Here is a 20,424-nt window from a genome sequence, read left to right as displayed (position 1 = left end):
CATTTTGGAATAAGGCTGTGACATAACAAAATGTGGAAAAAGTGATGCGCTGTCAATACTTTCCGGATGCACTATATATATATATATATATATATATATATACTGTATATATATATATATATATATATATATATATATATATATATATATATATATATATATATATATATATATATATATATATATATATATATATATATATATATAGCTTAGGCCAGGTTAAAGTTCTTCACAATAGGCGGTAAGAAGGAAGTCTAGGGTAGCTTGTATAAGAAATGTCCAGAATAACTGCAGGCACACATACATTCATACATACTAATACAATTTATAGGTGGAATTTGTGGTATGTGGGAGGAAATTAGAATCATTAGTAAATACTTACACTGAGGTAAGAACTGAGCATGTAAATTTACATGATTGGGCTAGGGGTTTTATGCAAGTATTACTACATCTTAATATAATATATATATTTGAAAAAACAAAAAAAATATATTAATTTTGTTTAATATATAAATAATCACATTTTCCTTTAGCTAAATAAGTGAAGAAATATATAATATATAAGTGAAACAATATATTAGCTGTCACAATTTACATTATCATGAAGAAACAAACATTTTCAGCAGTTTTAAATTTATGGTAAATTCATGCAGTACTTAAACAATTATTCCAAAATAATATTAAATAAATATCTAAATTACACGATAAAATTCATGCAGACTGCAAAGTGTAATTCGTAAATAAATGTGTATTGTAATACAGATGCAAAGTAATGACCTGAAAAAAAAATATTACAGTAGCTTATGCATGTTTTATACTCAGAGGTATACAAATAGTAATATGCATATTCTTATTGCTTTAGCAAAATATGTTAAGCTTTCAGCACAATGAACAAACTATGAATTCTGCTAATTATAAACAATACATAAAATATACTAAATCAGTGGTAACTTGTTAGTGGCTCAGTGAATATGCTTTAGTGTTTCATGCCAGCAAAATATACAAAATGAAACAGCCAAATGAAGAGACAATCAACACAGAATGAATGAAAGGCATCACAATACTTGACAGTCCAGCAGCAATCATGTATAGCTTTGCATAAAATGGCACTAAAGAGAGATGTATATAGTTAGGATGGAAAGGAGTAAGATTCGTGATCCTAGGCAGGTGAAGCATGCTAGGTTTCAATAAAGCTACTGGAACTAACCCCACAAACAATACCTTACTCAGAAATCAAGGGCAGCTCTATATGTGATTTTGTTGAAGTTTTAGCTTTAAGCTTTCTAAAAAGTCTACTGATTGTTAGTAGCTCCATCAAAGCATCAGATGACATTCATGGTTTAGTGGCATCATGCAATCTTACTGGTTCCTCTACTGTACTGTACATCATACCTAACCTGACTCAGAATAACTGAAGTTGCAGGAGTGAAAGACAATGCTGAGGGCTGTAGCAGGCTTAGGTCTGCTTTACCTGGATCAGTGGTACCTTCAGAGTCTCTGTCAGTGTAGTCAGGAATACTGAAGTCAGATGATGTTTCATTATCACTTAGACTTTCTGATGCTCCTTGACCAGACCCGCTTTCATCATCAGAGTTTCCAAATTTCCAGTTAGTAGTATCGGTAGCCGTTGCTCGATCCGTAAAGCCACCTGTTTGATTATCATTCCCAAGTAGGAATGTAGAATAATGTGTCCTGTGTAACATGTCTGGTGGCATGGCGAGTTTGCTGTCAGATGTTTGGCTCCCTGCTGGATCAGACGACATATGAACTTCAGTTGATTCTGTCACAGAATATGAGTGGGTGGTCTGGTCAGAGTTCTCACTTTGTGTGCTTTGGCCTGGCGTTATATCCAAATCAAATTCTAACTCTTCCTGAGATTCTATGTAGATTGCTGTAGCAGCAATACTCTCTATAAACACATCTTCAGAATGCTGGGGTATCCGTTCAGCCTCGGGATTAGTAGTTGGGGACAAGACATAGTGGGGATCTGAGGGATGAGCCAAATTAACACGAGCTACTGGATTCTTAGTGCTGGGTGCTGAAGCTGTAACAGAAATGTACATATCATTTGTTTTATCAACAGAAAGTTGAGTCTTAGAAAGAAGAACAAATGGAGGGGAAATATGGTTGGACAGTTCCTGATTGCTAGGAACAGTAGAGGAGTACAGGAATTTTTGGGTCTCCCTAATAGTTGGTGATAGTATCAGGTCACTAACAGACAACTCTGGGGTAGCACCTGTTAACACATCATGAGGAACAGATGCAGGGGTACTATGTTGCCCCAGTATGTTTAAAGAAGTGGCTACTTGAAGATTAATAATACTGTCAAAGAAGGCAGATGTTGTAGGGTAACCATCAGCAGAAATCTGAGAAATTGTGCTCGATAAAGAACTTTCTGCCACCACATTGCAGTTAGATCCACAGCCATCTGCTGGCAGAGGTAGCCTAGAGGTAGAATACAGTTGGACATCTGCAGCAGCTGTATAATGTGCTTCCTGGGAGACATTCACAGAGACAGAATGGTGCCATATTTCACTAACTTTAAAGCTAGAATCAGGAGTAACTGATTTACCAGACTCAGTTGAAGTATGGTCCAGGGGGGCTGTAGTATCAAATATGGAGAAAGAAGCTAGCAAAAAGCCCTCAGCATTTAACAAAGCAGATGCATCAGGCTGAGCACCGCTGGAGTGAACTGAATGTGTAGGCTCCAGGAAGACTTTGCTTTCAGCAACACCATTCAGTAAATTATCAACAAAGCTACCAGAGCCATCAGCAGGTTCCTTTGTCCTGCTGCTATCACTTGTTAAAGGGTGCAACATGTCTTGAAAATCCAAAGGTGTAGCAAACATTGTTGCCTCACTGCTAACTGGAACCTGACTAATTACTTCAGAGATTTTAAAAGAATCTAATATGGGCATTTTTAACTCGGAAACCAAAGATGGAACCTGTGACTGTACTATCGATTTGCTAGCCCTTACAAGTACTAATAATGCATCACTTGTTGCAAGTTCAGAAGCATGGCCGGTCTGCTCCACTGGCTGATATTCACCAGAGCCCTCAGCATTAAAAGTAAGAAGTTCACTATCAGGAAAAGCAGGTGTAGTCACAGTTAGAAGCATTTCACTTGATGAAGACATAGCAGGCTGAAGAAGAGTGGAAAAAGTTGATTCTTGTTGAGAAGAAGGTGTTTTAGCTTGAAGGACTTCCCCATCAGTTGCAGAAGCTAACAGTGCAGTGCCCAATGAATCAGGTAAAGTTTGAAGGGGTACAGTATCACTAGACAAAGTAATGGTAGGTATAAATAACTTATCAACCCTGGCCACAGAGGTTGCAAGAGACATACTACCACTGGATACAAGTTTACTTTCAAACAGAGTCTCAGTTTTACTGTGAAACATAGAGGTCTCAGACAAAGCAAGGGTAGCCCAAGGAGATGAAACACTGAAGGAAAAAGTGAGGGTAGGTTGGAGGTACACATCACCATCAGACAGCTTCACTGAATCATGCAGGGATACCCTACCAGAGTCAGCTGTAACATGTGGAAACACATCACTCTGGGAAAAGTCAAGCTTACTATGAAGCAAATCAACAGGAGAAGAAGCAGGAGTAGAGGCGGCGGCGGTACAGCTTTCAAGCAATACATCTCTAGAGGAAGGAAAGGTGGACTGAAGCAACACATCAAGACTGGGCATTGCAGGAGTAACATGCAAGGAACTCTTAATATCTGAGGCAACTGGGGAAGCCTGTGGCAACACTTTTGTATCAAGTAAGGCAGGGTCAGAGTGGAGGAACACTTCACTAAGAAAGGGACCAGAGGTAGTTGGAAGTGGTTTCTCACCATTAAAGACTGGCTGGGTAGTCTGAGAGAGAACATCACTTTCAGCAGAAGTTGAAGGATGTTGAATACTTGGTCCCAAACTAGTAGACTGTGCAAGTACCTCAATTGGAGAAGGACCAGGTGTTGTACTGAGTAAAAGAAAGGAATCTTGTAACACCTTTTCACCAGAGGTGTATGATCGGGTGACATTAGATATTTTTTCATCCCAAATATCGCTCCTGCCAGTCTCCTCTTGGGATGACACCATAGAAGTCTGTTCAAAAGTGCCAACAGTAGAAGTTAAAGTAGATGTTTCTGGAGAAAAGCTAGTTTCACTCACAATATCCCGAATGAAAAGGTCAGTGGAAGCAGTGGTATTCATTTCTGAGCGAAATACACTGATACCCGTTTCCATTCTTGTTTCCTTTGACTCTTCAGTGATAAATGTCTTGAAATCAGTGTCTACAGTAGAAGAGAAGCCTTGAGCTGTTGATGGAAAATAGGTTGGATGTAAAGTAGTTTCTGCCTGAAATTCCCTGCCATCATTTGTAACAATTTCATTCTCTGATTGAACTGAAGTCAAGGTAAAAACAACTTTGCCACTTGTCCATGGTTCAAATGACGTGTACACCTTTTCACCAGGAGGTGTCACAGTTTTGGTTTCAGAATCAAGGGCAGGGAGTTTATTGGTCACAGAGGTCTCACTAATCAGCAAGGAGGTTTGCTCAATTTCCAAAGACTTTTTTGTACTTGACACTTCATAGCCATTAACTGAGTACTCTTTGGTCATGGCATCTATATTGCTTGGTTCCGTCGGCCCATTAGATTTTGCTGTTACTGGTTTTGATGTTTCAGTCTTCTTCCTGGTTACATCCTTGAAGTTTTCAGCATTTGTAACAGATTCTCTTGAATCAGTTTCTGTTTCTACCTGTTTCAAAACAAGAAACCACTAGTAATATTTTCAGAATTCTCTTCAAAAAAGGGCAAACTAAACTATGGAAATTCTCAATCATTAACAAGACAAATAATTTTTACTTTAATAAGCATATTAAAAAAGTACAGTCTCTTAAAGTATTTGCTTTCATGCTAGGGAAGGCAAAAGTTTCTTTGGCCAAACCTCATTTTTTAACAAAGGTTCTTAAAGGGAATCTAAAATGAAGACTACATATCTTTTGTGGAAAATACTTGTTCAACAAATGGAAAAGAAAATGAAAGTGACACCTCAATATAAACATTCACATGTTGTAAGAGAAATTGTTTAATTGCAGAATAATGGCTAACATGAAATTAATTTGGCACCTACAACTGAATAATTATTGTTTGATTATAAAAAGAACTAATGCTTTATATTTTATTCATTAATTTCTGACTGTACATGTGATAGAGCATAATACCTAAGGTACTATTTTTATATAATTTATATTTTACAGAAACAATTAATGCTGTAGTATACAGTAAACCAGAAAGAGCACAGTGCATTGTGACAAATAAGAAATTACGAACCAAGCAGCCAATGACAATAAATCTGACAATTTCTGAACATGAATGTGTATTTTTCAAATTAGTTTTTTTTCTTTTAAGTATTTGCATGTACACTTGATGGCAGGGATTGTGTGGTCTAATCTGTTCATTCATTGATCTAATACAGGGTAACAGTGGCCTGGACCTATGCAGAGTTAAACCAGGATGACACTGCAAGACTTTGCTAAAGGGGCAAGAATCTCAACTCAGGATTTTGAAGCCATGAGGCTGGAACAATAGCCATTACCTCAGTTTGCCAACCTGGTCTAATCTAGGTCTTCACAAACATATAGTAGGTACTCAAATTCCATATGCATTTATTCATACATTTGCAAAACCTACTTAACTATATTTTAGGATTGTAGTTCAATCTTTTTTTTTAATGTATTAACTTTTTAATGACTTGCCTTTGTAGAGTATAACTGATTCTAGAATTTCACCCTATTTTACCACTTTATCTGCAGACACTATATTACACAACAGCCTTATTTTACTGCCAAGTGGAAAGGCCTGGCATCCTAGTTAAAGAATTGTATCAAGATTTTACTTTCATTAACAGCCATGGATTTCTTTAGATTTATTTTCTTGCCAATTTTTGGTTAAATGTCCTGCATTTCCACTAATGTTTAGAATGTACTTTCTGAGCTATTTTGCAACATCATATTATAGGCAGTGCTCTCAAAACCAACTAACAGCAAAGTCAGAACTGAACTGAAACTGAATTAAAAAAATGACAACCTAAAAAAATGTTTAATAATGCTGATTAGAAAAGTGCAAAGGCAAAAAACTATTGAATAAAGTAACATCAAACTTTTAGTAAAAGCTCACATTGTTTGCCACAATTTTAACATTTTGCCCTTTAACGTTTTTTAGTGCAAAGAAATACCAATTTACAGCCTATGGAACCTTTGGTTACATTTTCAGTGACAATGTATTGCGTAGTAACTGAAAAAGGTTTACACAGATAGGCCAGTGAAAACAACAATATCAGGGAACCTCCGGAGAAAGTTTTCTACAGTAACAAAGGAATACAAACAACATTGACATGCAAAAAAGAATTTCAATATTGCCGTTTCCTGCATTGCATTAAATGTTTCATAATTAGATCTGGACCATCCTATACACTGTAGACTTAATGGCAAACAAGTTATTTTATAGAATTTGCCAAAGGAGTTTGTAGTCATTCAATGATCCGAAAAATCCACCTTTTCTATCAAAAAGAATGGGTTTGAGGTAAAGAATAAACACTAATAACCATTGGAAATAACAAAATAAATGAAAGCATTGGTATTTCTTAAAAGCACAAGAAATCAATTCAAATACAAATATCTAATTTCTATGCTTGTCTTTTATTAGTCATTTCATTATCTAATATCCTGCATGTTAATAGAGGCCTGAAATTATTATTATTATTTTTTATTATACTTTATTAATCCTGAAGGAAATTACTCGGTTTTCGCATACCCCTTGGGGTCAGAGCACAGGGTCTGCCACTGTATAGCGCCCCTGGAGCAATTGAAGGTTAAGGGCCTTGCTCAAGGTCCCAGCAGAGTAGCATCTTGAGGAAGTTAAAAAATTGATTTTATTTAAAAGGTTTATTTAACTTCTAAGTTTAAAAAATGTAAATGTAAGTTATGCAGTTTTACTAAGCATTACTGCACACAATAATGTTTTTTATTTGTATGAGTTTCCATAATTTAAAATTCACTGACTGGTAGCTCAACATTCAACATCTATATAGTAGGTTACATCTGTAGCAGTAACAGCAATATTTCCTGTTAATAGCATTACCTCTTCTTGACTAGTTGGATCCTCTGTAACATTTGATTCAGGAAAAGGATCTGTCACTGAAAGATAAAAACAACTTATAATAATTTTTGATTGACAACCAGGAAAAAAGGCAAACACAAAGCAAACTTTGTACTCTCTAATGTCAAAAAATTCCAAGTTTATTAGAACATTGTTTTTAATTAAAAAAATAAATTTGTAGATACAGAAAGTCGGCCATCATGAAAGTGCAATTGTACTGTTGACAATGAGTTATATTTGAATTTTCCCTTCCCTTGTTAATCACTCTGACATTAAAGTAAAAAATGAATGTTTGGAAATGCGCAGTGTCCATGAACAAAATGCATAAATCTAAACAACTCAAAGTCACGCTTGGTTATAGTTTAGCAGTCTTCCAATATTTTCTATTGGATTTGTAAAAAGGAACATGTTTCCGGAACAACTAGTTATGTCTGTGAATATTTTTATATAAATGTATCCGCACCGCATATTGTATCTGGCTAAGCCAACAAAGATTTTTGCATTGGGGAAAAAGCTGTATTCTCCAGAATTTGTTATCTTCTTTCATTGTTAGAATTTTTTTTGTAGCACATAGAACAATCTGTAGATGTAGAATGTATATTAAAATTCCTCCCATCATGATTAAAAAAATTCCAAATTATTAGTATTATTAATTGTTCTTGCATTTAAAAAATAATTTCATATTTGTGATAATCAGATTTATTACCATTATATAAATAATATGGATTCAGTCTATATTTATTGTGTTTATATTCACAGAAACAACAGCAAAGCTTTTGTTTGAAATAATAGTCAATTTATATTAAACAGTTTTAAAGATAAACTTAATTTACATAATAAGCTGATATATCATTTCGATTAAGAACTTTGCTTAATTAAAATTTTAAATACATTACAATTGTAATTGGTGATTAACCAATTCTTCATTTTTAATTCTCAATACTGAATTTTAAACATTAATTTATGTATGTTCTGGAATATTTATATTTTCTAAATAGTTTTGTTTTAATTTTAAAACTACTATTGCAATCAAAATGTAAACTGAAACAACTGCACAACAAAAATATTTTTGTATAAGTACAATTGTAATTAAAGGTACTTTCTCAATTTTTTTCAAAAAATTTGTATTTAAAAATGGACATTTGTAAATCATCTCAATTAACAGCAACAATATATTAAAAAAGAAAACAAACATTGCTTATAATCATCCATCACTCTTTTATCAAACACACTCAGGGATGCAAACATCTGGAGCTTATCGCATCAGCATCAGGTTCAAGGCAAAAACTAACCCCCGCACACATTAATATTCACTATATTCTAATAACAATAACACTGTTATGTGAAACAGTAATAGTATCTGGACAATTAAAGAAAAAAAAAAACAAAAAAAAAGAAGTCATTTTCTAACCTGCTTGGTCCTGAACAGAGTCGCGGGGGTCTGCTGGAGCCTATCCCAGCTGCCATAGGGTGCAAGGCAGTAACAAACCCTGGACAAGGGAACCAATCCATCGAAGGGCAAACACAAAACACACACACAAACATACACACCCCAATCACCCACTATAGCCAATTAAGGAAATGCCAATCCACCTAACCTGTAAGTCTTTGGACTGTGGGAGGACACTGGAACACCTGGAGGAAACCCATGCAGACACAAAGAGAACATGGAAACTGCACACAGGGAGGACCCAGGACATGTTTCCTGGTCTCCTTACTGTGAGGCAGAAGCACTACCACTGCACCACTTTGCTGGCCGAAAAGATTAAGTGTATGTATGAAAAAAGTAAACACCCTATGTACAATAGATGTAGACAAGTAACATTTACATTCATGGAACTAAACTTTATCTATTTGTGAATTAAAATAATTAAATGTTTAATAACATTTTCAGTGACATACTGGAACTCTGCTTATCCAAAAAATGTATTCATTCTGTACAACCTGCTTTAAGTGACTGTGTTCTCATTTCTTCAAAAAGAATTATAAAACCAAAATTTAAACATGAGCAACATTCAAGATGTAACAATATTTCCTGGGAAATAACATGCAATAAATAAACAGAAGTAGTGAATATGCATAAATTAGCTTTTTAATTACTTTAAAACAAAAAGGGTGCCAAACTAAGTAATAACGGAAGAATTAATTGTTGTGCTTAAGATTGTTGAAGTAAAAGTATACAGGCTGTACCCAGTATTTCATAGGGATAATGAAATCATAAAGATGTTTTTTTTTCATTAAAATTTAGTAAAAAGCAAATGCAGTTATAAAAAGCAATTACAATGCTCTACTATTTTATGTTTAATTTGATCACATATAAGCAACTGAAGCTTCCATTCAGAGATGATAAGATTACCTTAACATTCAGCTTGATCTTATTAAACATTTTAGCCTATAAAATCTCTATAAAATTGTGTTTACAGTTAAAAACTTAAAAATGTATTAAAGTATTATCAATATAAACACTATTCATTATACCTTCTAATTATGACTAAAGCAGGGAGAAAATGAAAGGCAATAAAATAAATCACCTCCTTTATTGTAAAGGTATTGGAGCCATGTCATTTCTACATTTCACCAGACTTAACATTAAAAAGTTTATCATTTTCTTTTATTGTAATTCTCTGTTTACTTTTTAAGGCAGCAATCAATAATGTTCTGTTGCAGTAACTTAAATTGAAATATTTTTATTTTCTAAATATTAGCTTACTTCATTTCTCCACAAACAGATAAAAATTTTTTCTGTCTTTGCTCCAGTGGGGAAATGGGGCAATATAATAAAAACAACACACATTCTATTCACTCTGAACATTACAAAAACTAATCATTTAAGGTATTTGCTGATTATAAAGAAATGTAATAATTATTATTTATTTAACTTAGACATAACAACCTTTCTTTTTTGGAGTGCATGAACAAATATAAACTCATAAGTTTAACACTTTTTCATTGAAAACATGAAATCTTCTGTTCCTTTGTATGTGCAACTTAAAAGTATATTACCAGACAATTGGTTTCAAGTACAACCTAATTACCACATGTACCTTAAACAAATATAATATACCAGAAGGAGAAAACATCATAACTGTTATATATGCCCAACAATTTACATTAATGTCAAAAAAATGTATTTGGCACAGTATATAACATAATTAAAGATAATGAATTTTGCAATATATATAATTTTCCCTTTCTTTATATATTATCTTTCTATTCATATTCAAATTTTATGTTTTCTTTTCAGGCTTTTGGGAGAGCCATGTTATGACAGTTATATGTGTGCTCATGGACAGAAAAAGTCCTGCATTTGCATTGGAACCGTCATTTGTAGTGATTTTGGGTCACCTAGACCAGAGGTCGCAAACTCTGGAGGAGCACCATGGCTGCTGGTTTTCATTGTAACCCTCTTTTCTTAATGAGTGACCTGTTTATGCTGCTAATTGACTTCTTTTGAACTAATTTTAATTGACTTGTACTTGAAGACTCAGACCCCTTAATTGTTTTTTTTTCCTTAATTAGCAACCAAACAATAATTAGACACAAAAAAAATGAGCCAAAACAACTGGTGTAGATCATACAATATATGAAAATAAAGATACATGAAGGAATGCTGATCTGCTCAGGTCCCCAAAACATTTTAACAGAGATCTTAAAAAGAGAAAATCAACAATTTCTGAAATTTCTACTAATGCACCACGATAGCAGCAACAAGCCATGGAATTAAACAATGGGTTTAATTAATGACAAGAATCGGCACCTCATTAAGCAGCTGGTTGGAGTGAAATTGGTTGGAGTTTAAGGCCTGACTTAGTTGGTCTTCTGTTGACTCCCTTACTTCACATTGTTGTTTGGGTGCCATTTAAGGAAAGAAATGTAGAAATTCAGAGGAACGATGAAGAAATTCAGGGGAACAAATCTTAAGAAAGCAATTCAATTAAATTGAATTCACAAGAAGTTAATTAGCAGAACAAACAGGGCACTCATTAAAAAAAGGGTTACAATGAAAACCTGCAGGCACGGTGCTCCTCCATGTCCAGAGTTGGCGACCCCTGGCCTAGGTGACCCAAAATCATTACAAATGATGGTCCTAATGCAAATGCAGGACTTTTTCTGCCAATGAGGACACATATAACTGTCAAAACCTAGCCTTCCCAAGAGTGGGTGACCCCTGACCTAGTCAAGCTGCTGACAGTCAACCACTCAGTGAAACTAAAATCTACCTAATTATACAATTTAGAACTGTATCTAGAACTGTAACATATGAACTGTTTAAAACTACTTTACCCAACGAAAATGTATGAAATTTATCAAATTTCACAACATGTTTAATTCCATACTAAGCCATACAATATTAACAGAAAGCCCGGTGGATAAAATGTGAAAGACACCGATTAAACAAGTACGCTTGTAAAAAGAGCTTTTAAGCTAAAAAAGGTGGTATTCACAACTTACTTAACAAATATGATTGTATTTTAATGAAAAAATATAATTGTACTTTAATGAAAGACGTTATAAATGTAACCTCAAAGGTAGTTACTACTAATAACAAAATATGCTATAAAAATTTTTTGTTTTTAATTAAACAAAACGTTTGATTTTTTTTCTTTTTTCAAATCTACTTTTTTAAATTTAAGAAAGTGAATTATATTAGGGGAAAAAGAGGTTAATAACTGGAAATGTATTTATAGTACACATTAGCATTAGCATATCATATTGCCCAAGTATAAATGCATATTGAGGAAAACACCTGAGCATGCATAGGCAGTCCCGTATAGGCAGTCCCATCACCGGTGATTTAAGAAGCATTGTGTTTTTAAAAATCAGTGCCGTCATGTGATTTAAAAAAAAAATAAATACTGTTTAACTATAGTCCAAGTCACAGCTGTGTTTACTAAACATCTACCTTTCTTCACAAAAAAAATATCACAACATAATGAAAAAAAACACCAGGGAAAATAATAAAATGTGAGATACTTTTTGTGTAACATGAATCCAACAGAAGCGGGCACCACATTTCCAGCTTTCCTAGGGAAGAATTCAATATAGTGGTGAAAATCCAAAATTCAATGTTAAGCAATATTGCTGCTGTAGACAAATAAATACACACCCACACAAGGGGTAAAAGGTCTGTTCTGTGTCTATTCTATAGTATGTTCTATAGACAGCATTGATTTCTTACTCACACGATCCAATTGGCTTAAATGGCAACTGGTTTGCAAAAGAATGACTGGTAGTTTCATGATCTGTTTTTGTTTGTGGACAATACCACAAGGCTTACCAGGATCATCCAAAGGCATGTCAACTATCAGCGTGTCACCGTGTCTCCCAAATTGTCCGTTCATACACACAGCAACCACCTGGATTACATAACTTGCATTGGCACTCAGATTATTAATAATTGCACCCTGTGACACAAAATATAATACATGTTATTAACTGGTAATTGCAAAAATGTTGCTCTTTAGGCACTTCAAATATAACATGTAATGAATAATCTACTGATTGTACTAATTACTGACAAAATAGCAGAAAGTGGAACTCATTATCTGTTCAGCATTATAAAGAAACCTTTTAATACTGGAAAATATAGTAATAAGAACCATTAAGAAAAAAATTACCCAGCAGTAAGTTTTATTAGGACTTCATAAAAATCAACAAAATTAAAGGCTTATATTCAAGTTTATATGTCATAACTACAGAATTTTCTTACAAATGTAACTTCTTGTATCATATCAAGACCCACAACTCAGTTACTTGAACCTTTAATTTGAGGCTCTTTTTTTCTTTAATCATAGTTTACTAAGAGTAATACAACCGATTCCATAATTTGCCTTTTCTAATTCAGTTACTGTATGCACTATATGTTCTTTCAGTACTGCAGTATGCCTTCTATAGTTTTAATTGTTTTCATCTCTATTTATCACTTAGTCTTCTTGTTTTGTTTCAATTTTCTCAGCTTGTAAAGTACTAATTACTAAAATGTCCTTAATGTCCATTAGCAATCTCTACTGAAATAAATAACCACATTTTATCTATATATTAACAACTAGCAGTTTAAAAAATTAAATGTAAATTACAGTATACTTAATTGTAATTAATCTTTATTTTAAAACAGTCTAACAGAAGAGTATTTGTTTACCATTCAGCCCCACCTAGCACATTTTTCAATTTTCTTTCAATCAGAAGCACATATTCTGTATGAGAGGCACAAGAAAGGAGTACTGATGGTGCTGCAGCTCCTTCTACAGGCAGCTCACCACTCTAGCCTCTATATTTAGTAATGCTAAATTTGCCTCTTTGGACAAATAAAGTACTATCTATCTATCTATGAAGATAATTAAAATATATTACAGGTAATTTAAAAATGCTGCCAATTGAATAAAATAGAGGCATGGGGGAGATTTTTAATTTTTCTGTAACAATAATAAAAAAGACTAATATGAATCAAGACACCCATGATAATGTTCCAAATGATATCTTGTATGTACCTCAATCTCTTCATAAGCAGGTCCATCACTTTGTTCATTACTCTTTTATTTTTGAACATGTAGGGATTATATAAACCATGGAAAAGATAAAGTGTCTTTTTGGTGAAAAAACATACTCAATGATAAAAATGATATTGTAACATGTGAAAGGGCAAAGTGTGGTTAAAAATATCCCATGGTTTTCTTACAGCTCATAACCAACCCCAGTCATCCAGGGGAAGAACAAGACATTGATTTTATCACTGACACTACCCCATCTCATGCATGTACCACTAATGTGGTAGCGGTTGATTGCTTCTGCAGCCTTCTAAAACAGATATAACATAAGTTCTTTTCACAGAATGTTTTGACTTCAAGTTTTCCCAAAGTGTAATATTTCAGATAGAGGTCTTCAATTTATTTAATACTAGCAAAATACCCGCGCTTCGCAGCGGAGAAGTAGTGTGTTAAATAAGTTATGAAACAGAAAAGCAAACATTTTAAAAATAACATAAGATGATTGTTAATGTAATTGTTTTGTCATTGATATGAGTGTTGTTGTCATATCTATCTATTTATATATATATATATATTTATATATATATATATATATATATATATATATATATATATATATATATATATATATATATATATATATATATATATATATATATATATATAGCAAAATACCTGCGATTGGCAGTGGAGAAGTAAAAAGAAAAGGAAACATTTTAATAATAACGTAACATGATTGACAATGTAATTGTTTTGTCATTGTCATGAGTGTTGCTGGCATATATATATGTATATATATACACACACAGACACATATATAAACATATATCCATCCATCCATCCATCTTCTAACCCGCTGAATCCGAATACAGGGTCACGGGGGTCTGCTGGAGCCAATCCCAGCCAACACAGGGCACAAGGCAGGAACCAATCCTGGGCAGGGTGCCAACCCACCGCAGATAAACATATATATATATATATATATATATATATATATATATATATATATATATATATATATACATATATATACACATATCTATACACATATATATACACAGTTATATATATGTACATATACACACATACATATATATATACATATACAAATATACACATATATATATCCACATATATATATATTAGGGGTGGGACTCGATTAAAAAAATTAATCCAATTAATTAGAGGCTGTGTAAGAATTAATCTTGATTAATCGTATGTAATCGCACACGTAAATTTGCCCCAAATCGCAAATGTTTTTTTTTTTAATTTGTTAAAAATTTGTTTCTACCTACACAGGAAGTTGGAGAATTAGTGATGAGTCAGTGAGTGAGTGAGTCAGTGAGTGAGTGAGGGCTTTGCCTTTTATTAGTATAGATATATACATATATACACATATATATATACACATATCTATACTAATAAAAGGCAAAGCCCTCACTCACTCACTCACTCACTCACTCACTCACTCACTCACTCACTCACTGACTCATCACTAATTCTCCAACTTCCCGTGTGGGTGGAAGGCTGAAATTTGGCAGGTTCATTCCTTACAGCTTCCTTACAAAAGTTGGGCAGGTTTTATATCGAAATTCTACGCGTAATGGTCATAACTGGAAGCAGTTTTCTCCATTTACTGTAATGGAGATGAGCTTCAACGCCGGGCGGAGTTTAGTGTGACATCATCACGCCTCCCACGTAATCACGCAGTACATAGAAAACCAGGAAGACCTCAAAAAAGCGCTGAAGAAAACATGCATTATATAATTGAGAAGGCAGCGAAACAATAAGAAGCGAGCGAGTGACATATACAACCATATTCATGAGTTCTGCTACTGAAACAAAGCACGATGTAAACCCTACACTTTAAATTAAGTTCATAGACAGGCTGCGCTGGCGTTTGTAATTTAGTGCCTGCCCATATAAGGCCGTCCGTCAGCGGCAATCCAATAGCAAACTGCCACGGATAAATATTCACGGGTGAAGGACTGTGCTTATGGAGAGGAAGATGAGATGGTCAGGGTGGTGTTTGACACAAACTCAGCGAAACTGCGAGAGAAAGTTTTAAGTGCCAGGACTAAGGTAACATTAAATACAGCCATGGACATAGCACGAGATGGCACCAGCACAGCTGGGAACCTTCGATGCATGTACACCGAGTGGCTCACGTGAACTGGCGCAGTGCACAGATAAAGGCAACAGTTCCAAAGAGCTGAACAAAACCGAATTACACAATTGAAAAGGCAGCAAAAATATGAAGCGTCTCATACATACAAGCATATTCATAAATCCAACTACTGCGGAAACAAAGCACACGTTGGAAAAGTCAATGTCCGCTAAAGGAAGACAGTGTAAAAAACCGTGCATGCAGTGTGTCAGGTCTCAGATAAAGAAGAAGACGAGCTGTTTATTGATGCAGTAAGAAACGAATCGATGAATGAAACCTGTCATCTTTACAGCGATTGACAAACACGGAATGTAACTTGAACACAACACATCCTACAAATACGAACCTGATTGAAAGAAATAATGATAATCAAATCCTTGATGACAGCAACACTCAGTAACACTCACAAAACAAATACTGTATATTGACAGTCATGTTACGTTATTTTTAAAATGTTCCCTTTTCTTTTCTAGCTTTTTAACACACTACTTCTCGCTGCGATCGCGGGTATATATATATGTATATATATATATAACCCGATCTACATACTCGAATAATGGATACTTTATTCGCCATCAATGATTGTTTTGGTAAAGCCATACTCAGTGTATTCCTTAGATGAGCGGTAAAAAGTAAGGCGAGGGAGGATGACTTATTGAGGCATGCAGGCTGTAGTCTTGGCGTCAACTCTATCTGAATTAGCGATCACATTTGAAAAAATATATCTTTTCAAGTTCTATTTAGTCCATATGTGTCAAACTCAAGGGCCGGGCCACATCCGGCCCGGGTGTAATTATATCCGCCCCGAGATCATTTTATATACTGTATTATTGTTATTAAAGCCCGGGTATATGAAGCGCTGGTAACACAATAAACTACAGATCCCATAATGCAGCGCTTCAGCTGCCTTGCGAACATTTACAGCGTTAATCAAGTCTACCTTATGATGCTGCAAGTTATTGCGAAGCTAGCTCACGATGCTGAAGAGAAAAGTTGATTCTGAAAATAGAGTCTTTAAAAACCGATGGGAGGCTGAGTATATGTTTACTGAACCCGTGTGTCTCATTAGTGGAGCTAATGTGGCTGTAATTACAGAATTTAATCTAAGGCGGCACTATAAAACAAAACATCAGGGTAACCTGAAAGACCTGAATGCAATGCAGAAGATACAGAAAGCAGAAGAATTAAATAAGAATCTGACACTTCAGCAGACGTTTTTACCCGTGCACAATCACAAAGTGATTTCAAGTGAAGCTGCTTTTATGGGAGACACAACCACTTGCCCCACTTTCCCTGTTACCAAGTAATGTTAAACCAAGTCGTCACTACGGTGTTCCCAAATACGCACTTTGCTGATAAACTGAGCGCACTGAGTTTGCACGGCGCTTTGTTGACTTTTCAGCAATAACAAATCAAATCATTCAGTTGTCTTTGCTCATATGTCATTTTAGAGCTGGACGCCTGGCATCTTTTTTTGGCCACAAGTTCGTTTCTGTTTGGTGTGAGGTTCTGTGTTGTGGAGATTCTCAGGATGGATTGCAGGTGCTCATCAGTGAGGCGACTCCTGTGTGCTGTTTTGTTAGTCTTTATCACTGAGAAGAGCTTCTCACACAGATATGTGCTACCAAACATGCACAAGGTTTGAGCCGCATGTAGACGGACTTTTTTTGTTCTTCAAAGTCAACAAAGCGCCGTGCAAACTCAGTGCGCTCAGTTTATCAGCAAAGTGCGTTTGGGAACACCGTAGTGACGACTTGGTTTAACATTACTTGGTAACAGGGAAAGTGGGGCAAGTGGTTGTGTCTCCCATAAAAGCAGCTTCACTTGAAATCACTTTGTGATTGTGCACGGGTAAAAACGTCCGCTGAAGTGTCAGATTCTTATTTAATTCTTCTGCTTTCTGTATCTTCTGCATTGCATTCAGGTCTTTCAGGTTACCCTGATGTTTTGTTTTATAGTGCCGTCTTAGATTAAATTCTGTAATTACAGCCACATTAGCTCCACAAATGAGACACACGGGTTCAGTAAACATATACTCAGCCTCCCATCGGTTTTAAAGGCTCTATTTTCAGAATCAACTTTTCTCTTCAGCATCGTGTGAGCTAGCCGCAATAACTTGCAGCATCATAAGGTAGACTTGATTAACTTGCGGTAAGTGTTGGCAAGGCAGCTGAAGCGCTGCATTATGGGATCTGTAGTTTATTGTGTTACCAGCGCTTCATATACCAGGGCTTTAATAACAATAATACAGTATATAAAATGATCTCGCGGGCGGATATAATTACGCCGGGCGGATGTGGCCCTGACCCTTGAGTTTGACACATATGGACTAAATAGAACTTGAAAAGATATATTTTTCAAATGTGATCGCAATTCAGATAGAGTTGGACGCAAGACTACAGCCTGCATGCCTCAATAAGTCATCCTCCCCTCGCCCTTACTTTTTACCGTTCATCTAATGAATACACTGAGTATGGCTTTACCAAAACAATCATTGATGGCGAATAAAGTATCCATTATTCGAGTATGTAGATCGGGTTATATATATATACATATATATATACCCGCGTATCGCAGCGGAGAAGTAGTGTGTTAAAAAAGCTAGAAAAGAAAAGGGAACATTTTAAAAATAACGTAACATGACTGTCAATATACAGTATTTGTTTTGTGAGTGTTACTGAGTGTTGCTGTCATCAAGGATTTGATTATCATTATTTCTTTCAATCAGGTTCGTATTTGTAGGATGTGTTGTGTTCAAGTTACATTCCGTGTTTGTCAATCGTTGTAAAGATGACAGGTTTCATTCATCGATTCGTTTCTTACTGCATCAATAAACAGCTCGTCTTCTTCTTTATCTGAGACCTGACACACTGCATGCACGGTTTTTTACACTGTCTTCCTTTAGCGGGACATTGACTTTTCCAACGTGTGCTTTGTTTCCGCAGTAGTTGGATTTATGAATATGCTTGTATGTATGAGGCGCTTCATATTTTTGCTGCCTTTTCAATTGTGTAATTCGGTTTTGTTCAGCTCTTTGGAACTGTTGCCTTATATCTGTGCACTGCGTCAGTTCACGTGAGCCTTTCGGTGTACATGCATCGAAGGTTCCCAGCTGTGCTGGTGCCATCTCGTGCTATGTCCATGGCTGTATTTAATGTTACCTTAGTCCTGGCACTTAAAACTTTCTCTCGCAGTTTCGCTGAGTTTGTGTCAAACACCACCCTGACCATCTCATCTTCCTCTCCATAAGCACAGTCCTTCACCCGTGAATATTTATCCGTGGCAGTTTGCTATTGGATTGCCGCTGACGGACAGCCTTATATGGGCAGGCACTAAATTACAAACGCCAGCGGCAGCCCGTCTATGAACTTAATTTTAAAGTGTAGGTTTACATCGTGCTTTGTTTCAAGTAGCAGAACTCATGAATATGGTTGTATATGTCACTTTCGCTTCGCTTCTTATTGTTTAGCTGCCTTCTCAATTATATAATGCATGTTTTCTTCAGCGCTTTTTTGAGGTCTTCCTGGTTTTCTATGTACTGCGTGATTACGGTGGGCGTGATGATGTCACACGAAACTCCGCCCCACGGCGTTGAAGCTCATCTCCATTACAGTAAATGGAAAAACTGCTTCCAGTTATGACCATTACGCGTAGAATTTCGATACAAAACCTGCCCAACTTTTGTAAGGAAGCTGTAAGGAATGAACCTGCCAAATTTCAGCCTTCCACCCACACGGGAAGTTGGAGAATTAGTGATGAGTCAGTGAGTGAGTGAGTCAGTGAGTGAGTGAGTGAGTGAGTGAGTGAGTGAGTGAGTGAGGGCTTTGCCTTTTATTAGTATAGATTTCTAGCAATATTTTGTAAAAACTATGTATAAAAGTGATTTTAACTTCAGGTAAAATAATGTACAGACAAGAGTATTTGGACAATCTACAGTGCATCCGGAAAGTATTCACAGCGCATCACTTTTTCCACATTTTATGTTATAGCCTTATTCCAAAATGGATTAAATTAATCATTAATTCATTTTTTCCTCAGAATTCTACACACAACACCCCATAATGACAACGTGAAAAAAGTTTACTTGAGATTTTTGCAAATTTATTAAAAATAAAAAAATTGAGAAAGCACATATAAATAAGTATTCACAACCTCTGCCAAGAAGCTCAAAATTGAGCTCAGGTACATCCTATTTCCCCTGATCATCCTTGAAATGTTTCTGCAGCTTAATTGGAGTCCACCTGTAGTAAATTCAGGTGATTGGACATGATTTGGAAAGGGACACACCCGTCGATATAAGGTCCCACAGTTGATAGTTGATCAGAGCACAAACCAAGCATGAAGTCAAAGGAATTGTCTGTAGACCTCCGAGACAGGATTGTCTTGAGGCACAAATTGGGGGAAGGTTACAGAAAAATTTCTGCTGCTTTGAAAGTCCCAATGAGCACAGTGGCCTCCATCATCCATAAGTGGAAGAAGTTCGAAACCACCATTACTCTTCCTAGAGCTGGCCGGCCATCTAAACTGAGCGATCAGGGGAGAAGGGCCTTAGTCAGGGAGGTGACCAAGAACTCAATGGTCACTCTGTCAGAGCTCCAGAGGTCCTCTGTGGAGAGAGGAGAACC

The 20,424-nt window shown here is 35.5% G+C and overlaps 1 protein-coding gene across 4 annotated transcripts in view; it reads right to left on the bottom strand.

Annotated features, from left to right (window-relative positions):
* ptprz1a (protein tyrosine phosphatase receptor type Z1a) overlaps positions 1–20,424 on the bottom strand; it is a 305,504-nt gene that overhangs the window by 83,212 nt on the left and 201,868 nt on the right. For 2 of the 4 annotated variants that reach the window (XM_039761121.1, XM_039761122.1), the window contains exons 10-12: positions 12,426–12,552; positions 7,130–7,185; positions 1,472–4,745 (exon numbers count right to left, since the gene is read on the bottom strand). In XM_039761121.1, coding sequence (XP_039617055.1) covers positions 1,472–4,745; positions 7,130–7,185; positions 12,426–12,552 — 3,457 coding nt within the window. The remainder of the gene's footprint in view (positions 1–1,471; positions 4,746–7,129; positions 7,186–12,425; positions 12,553–20,424) is intronic. The other 2 variants (XM_039761123.1, XM_039761124.1) reach the window with 2 other exon arrangements.

This window comes from Polypterus senegalus, chromosome 8 (assembly GCF_016835505.1).
Source record: "Polypterus senegalus isolate Bchr_013 chromosome 8, ASM1683550v1, whole genome shotgun sequence".
Lineage (NCBI taxonomy): Eukaryota > Metazoa > Chordata > Cladistia > Polypteriformes > Polypteridae > Polypterus > Polypterus senegalus.
The sequence above is the reverse complement of the archived record's forward strand: the minus strand, read 5'-3'. Positions and strand labels throughout refer to the sequence as shown.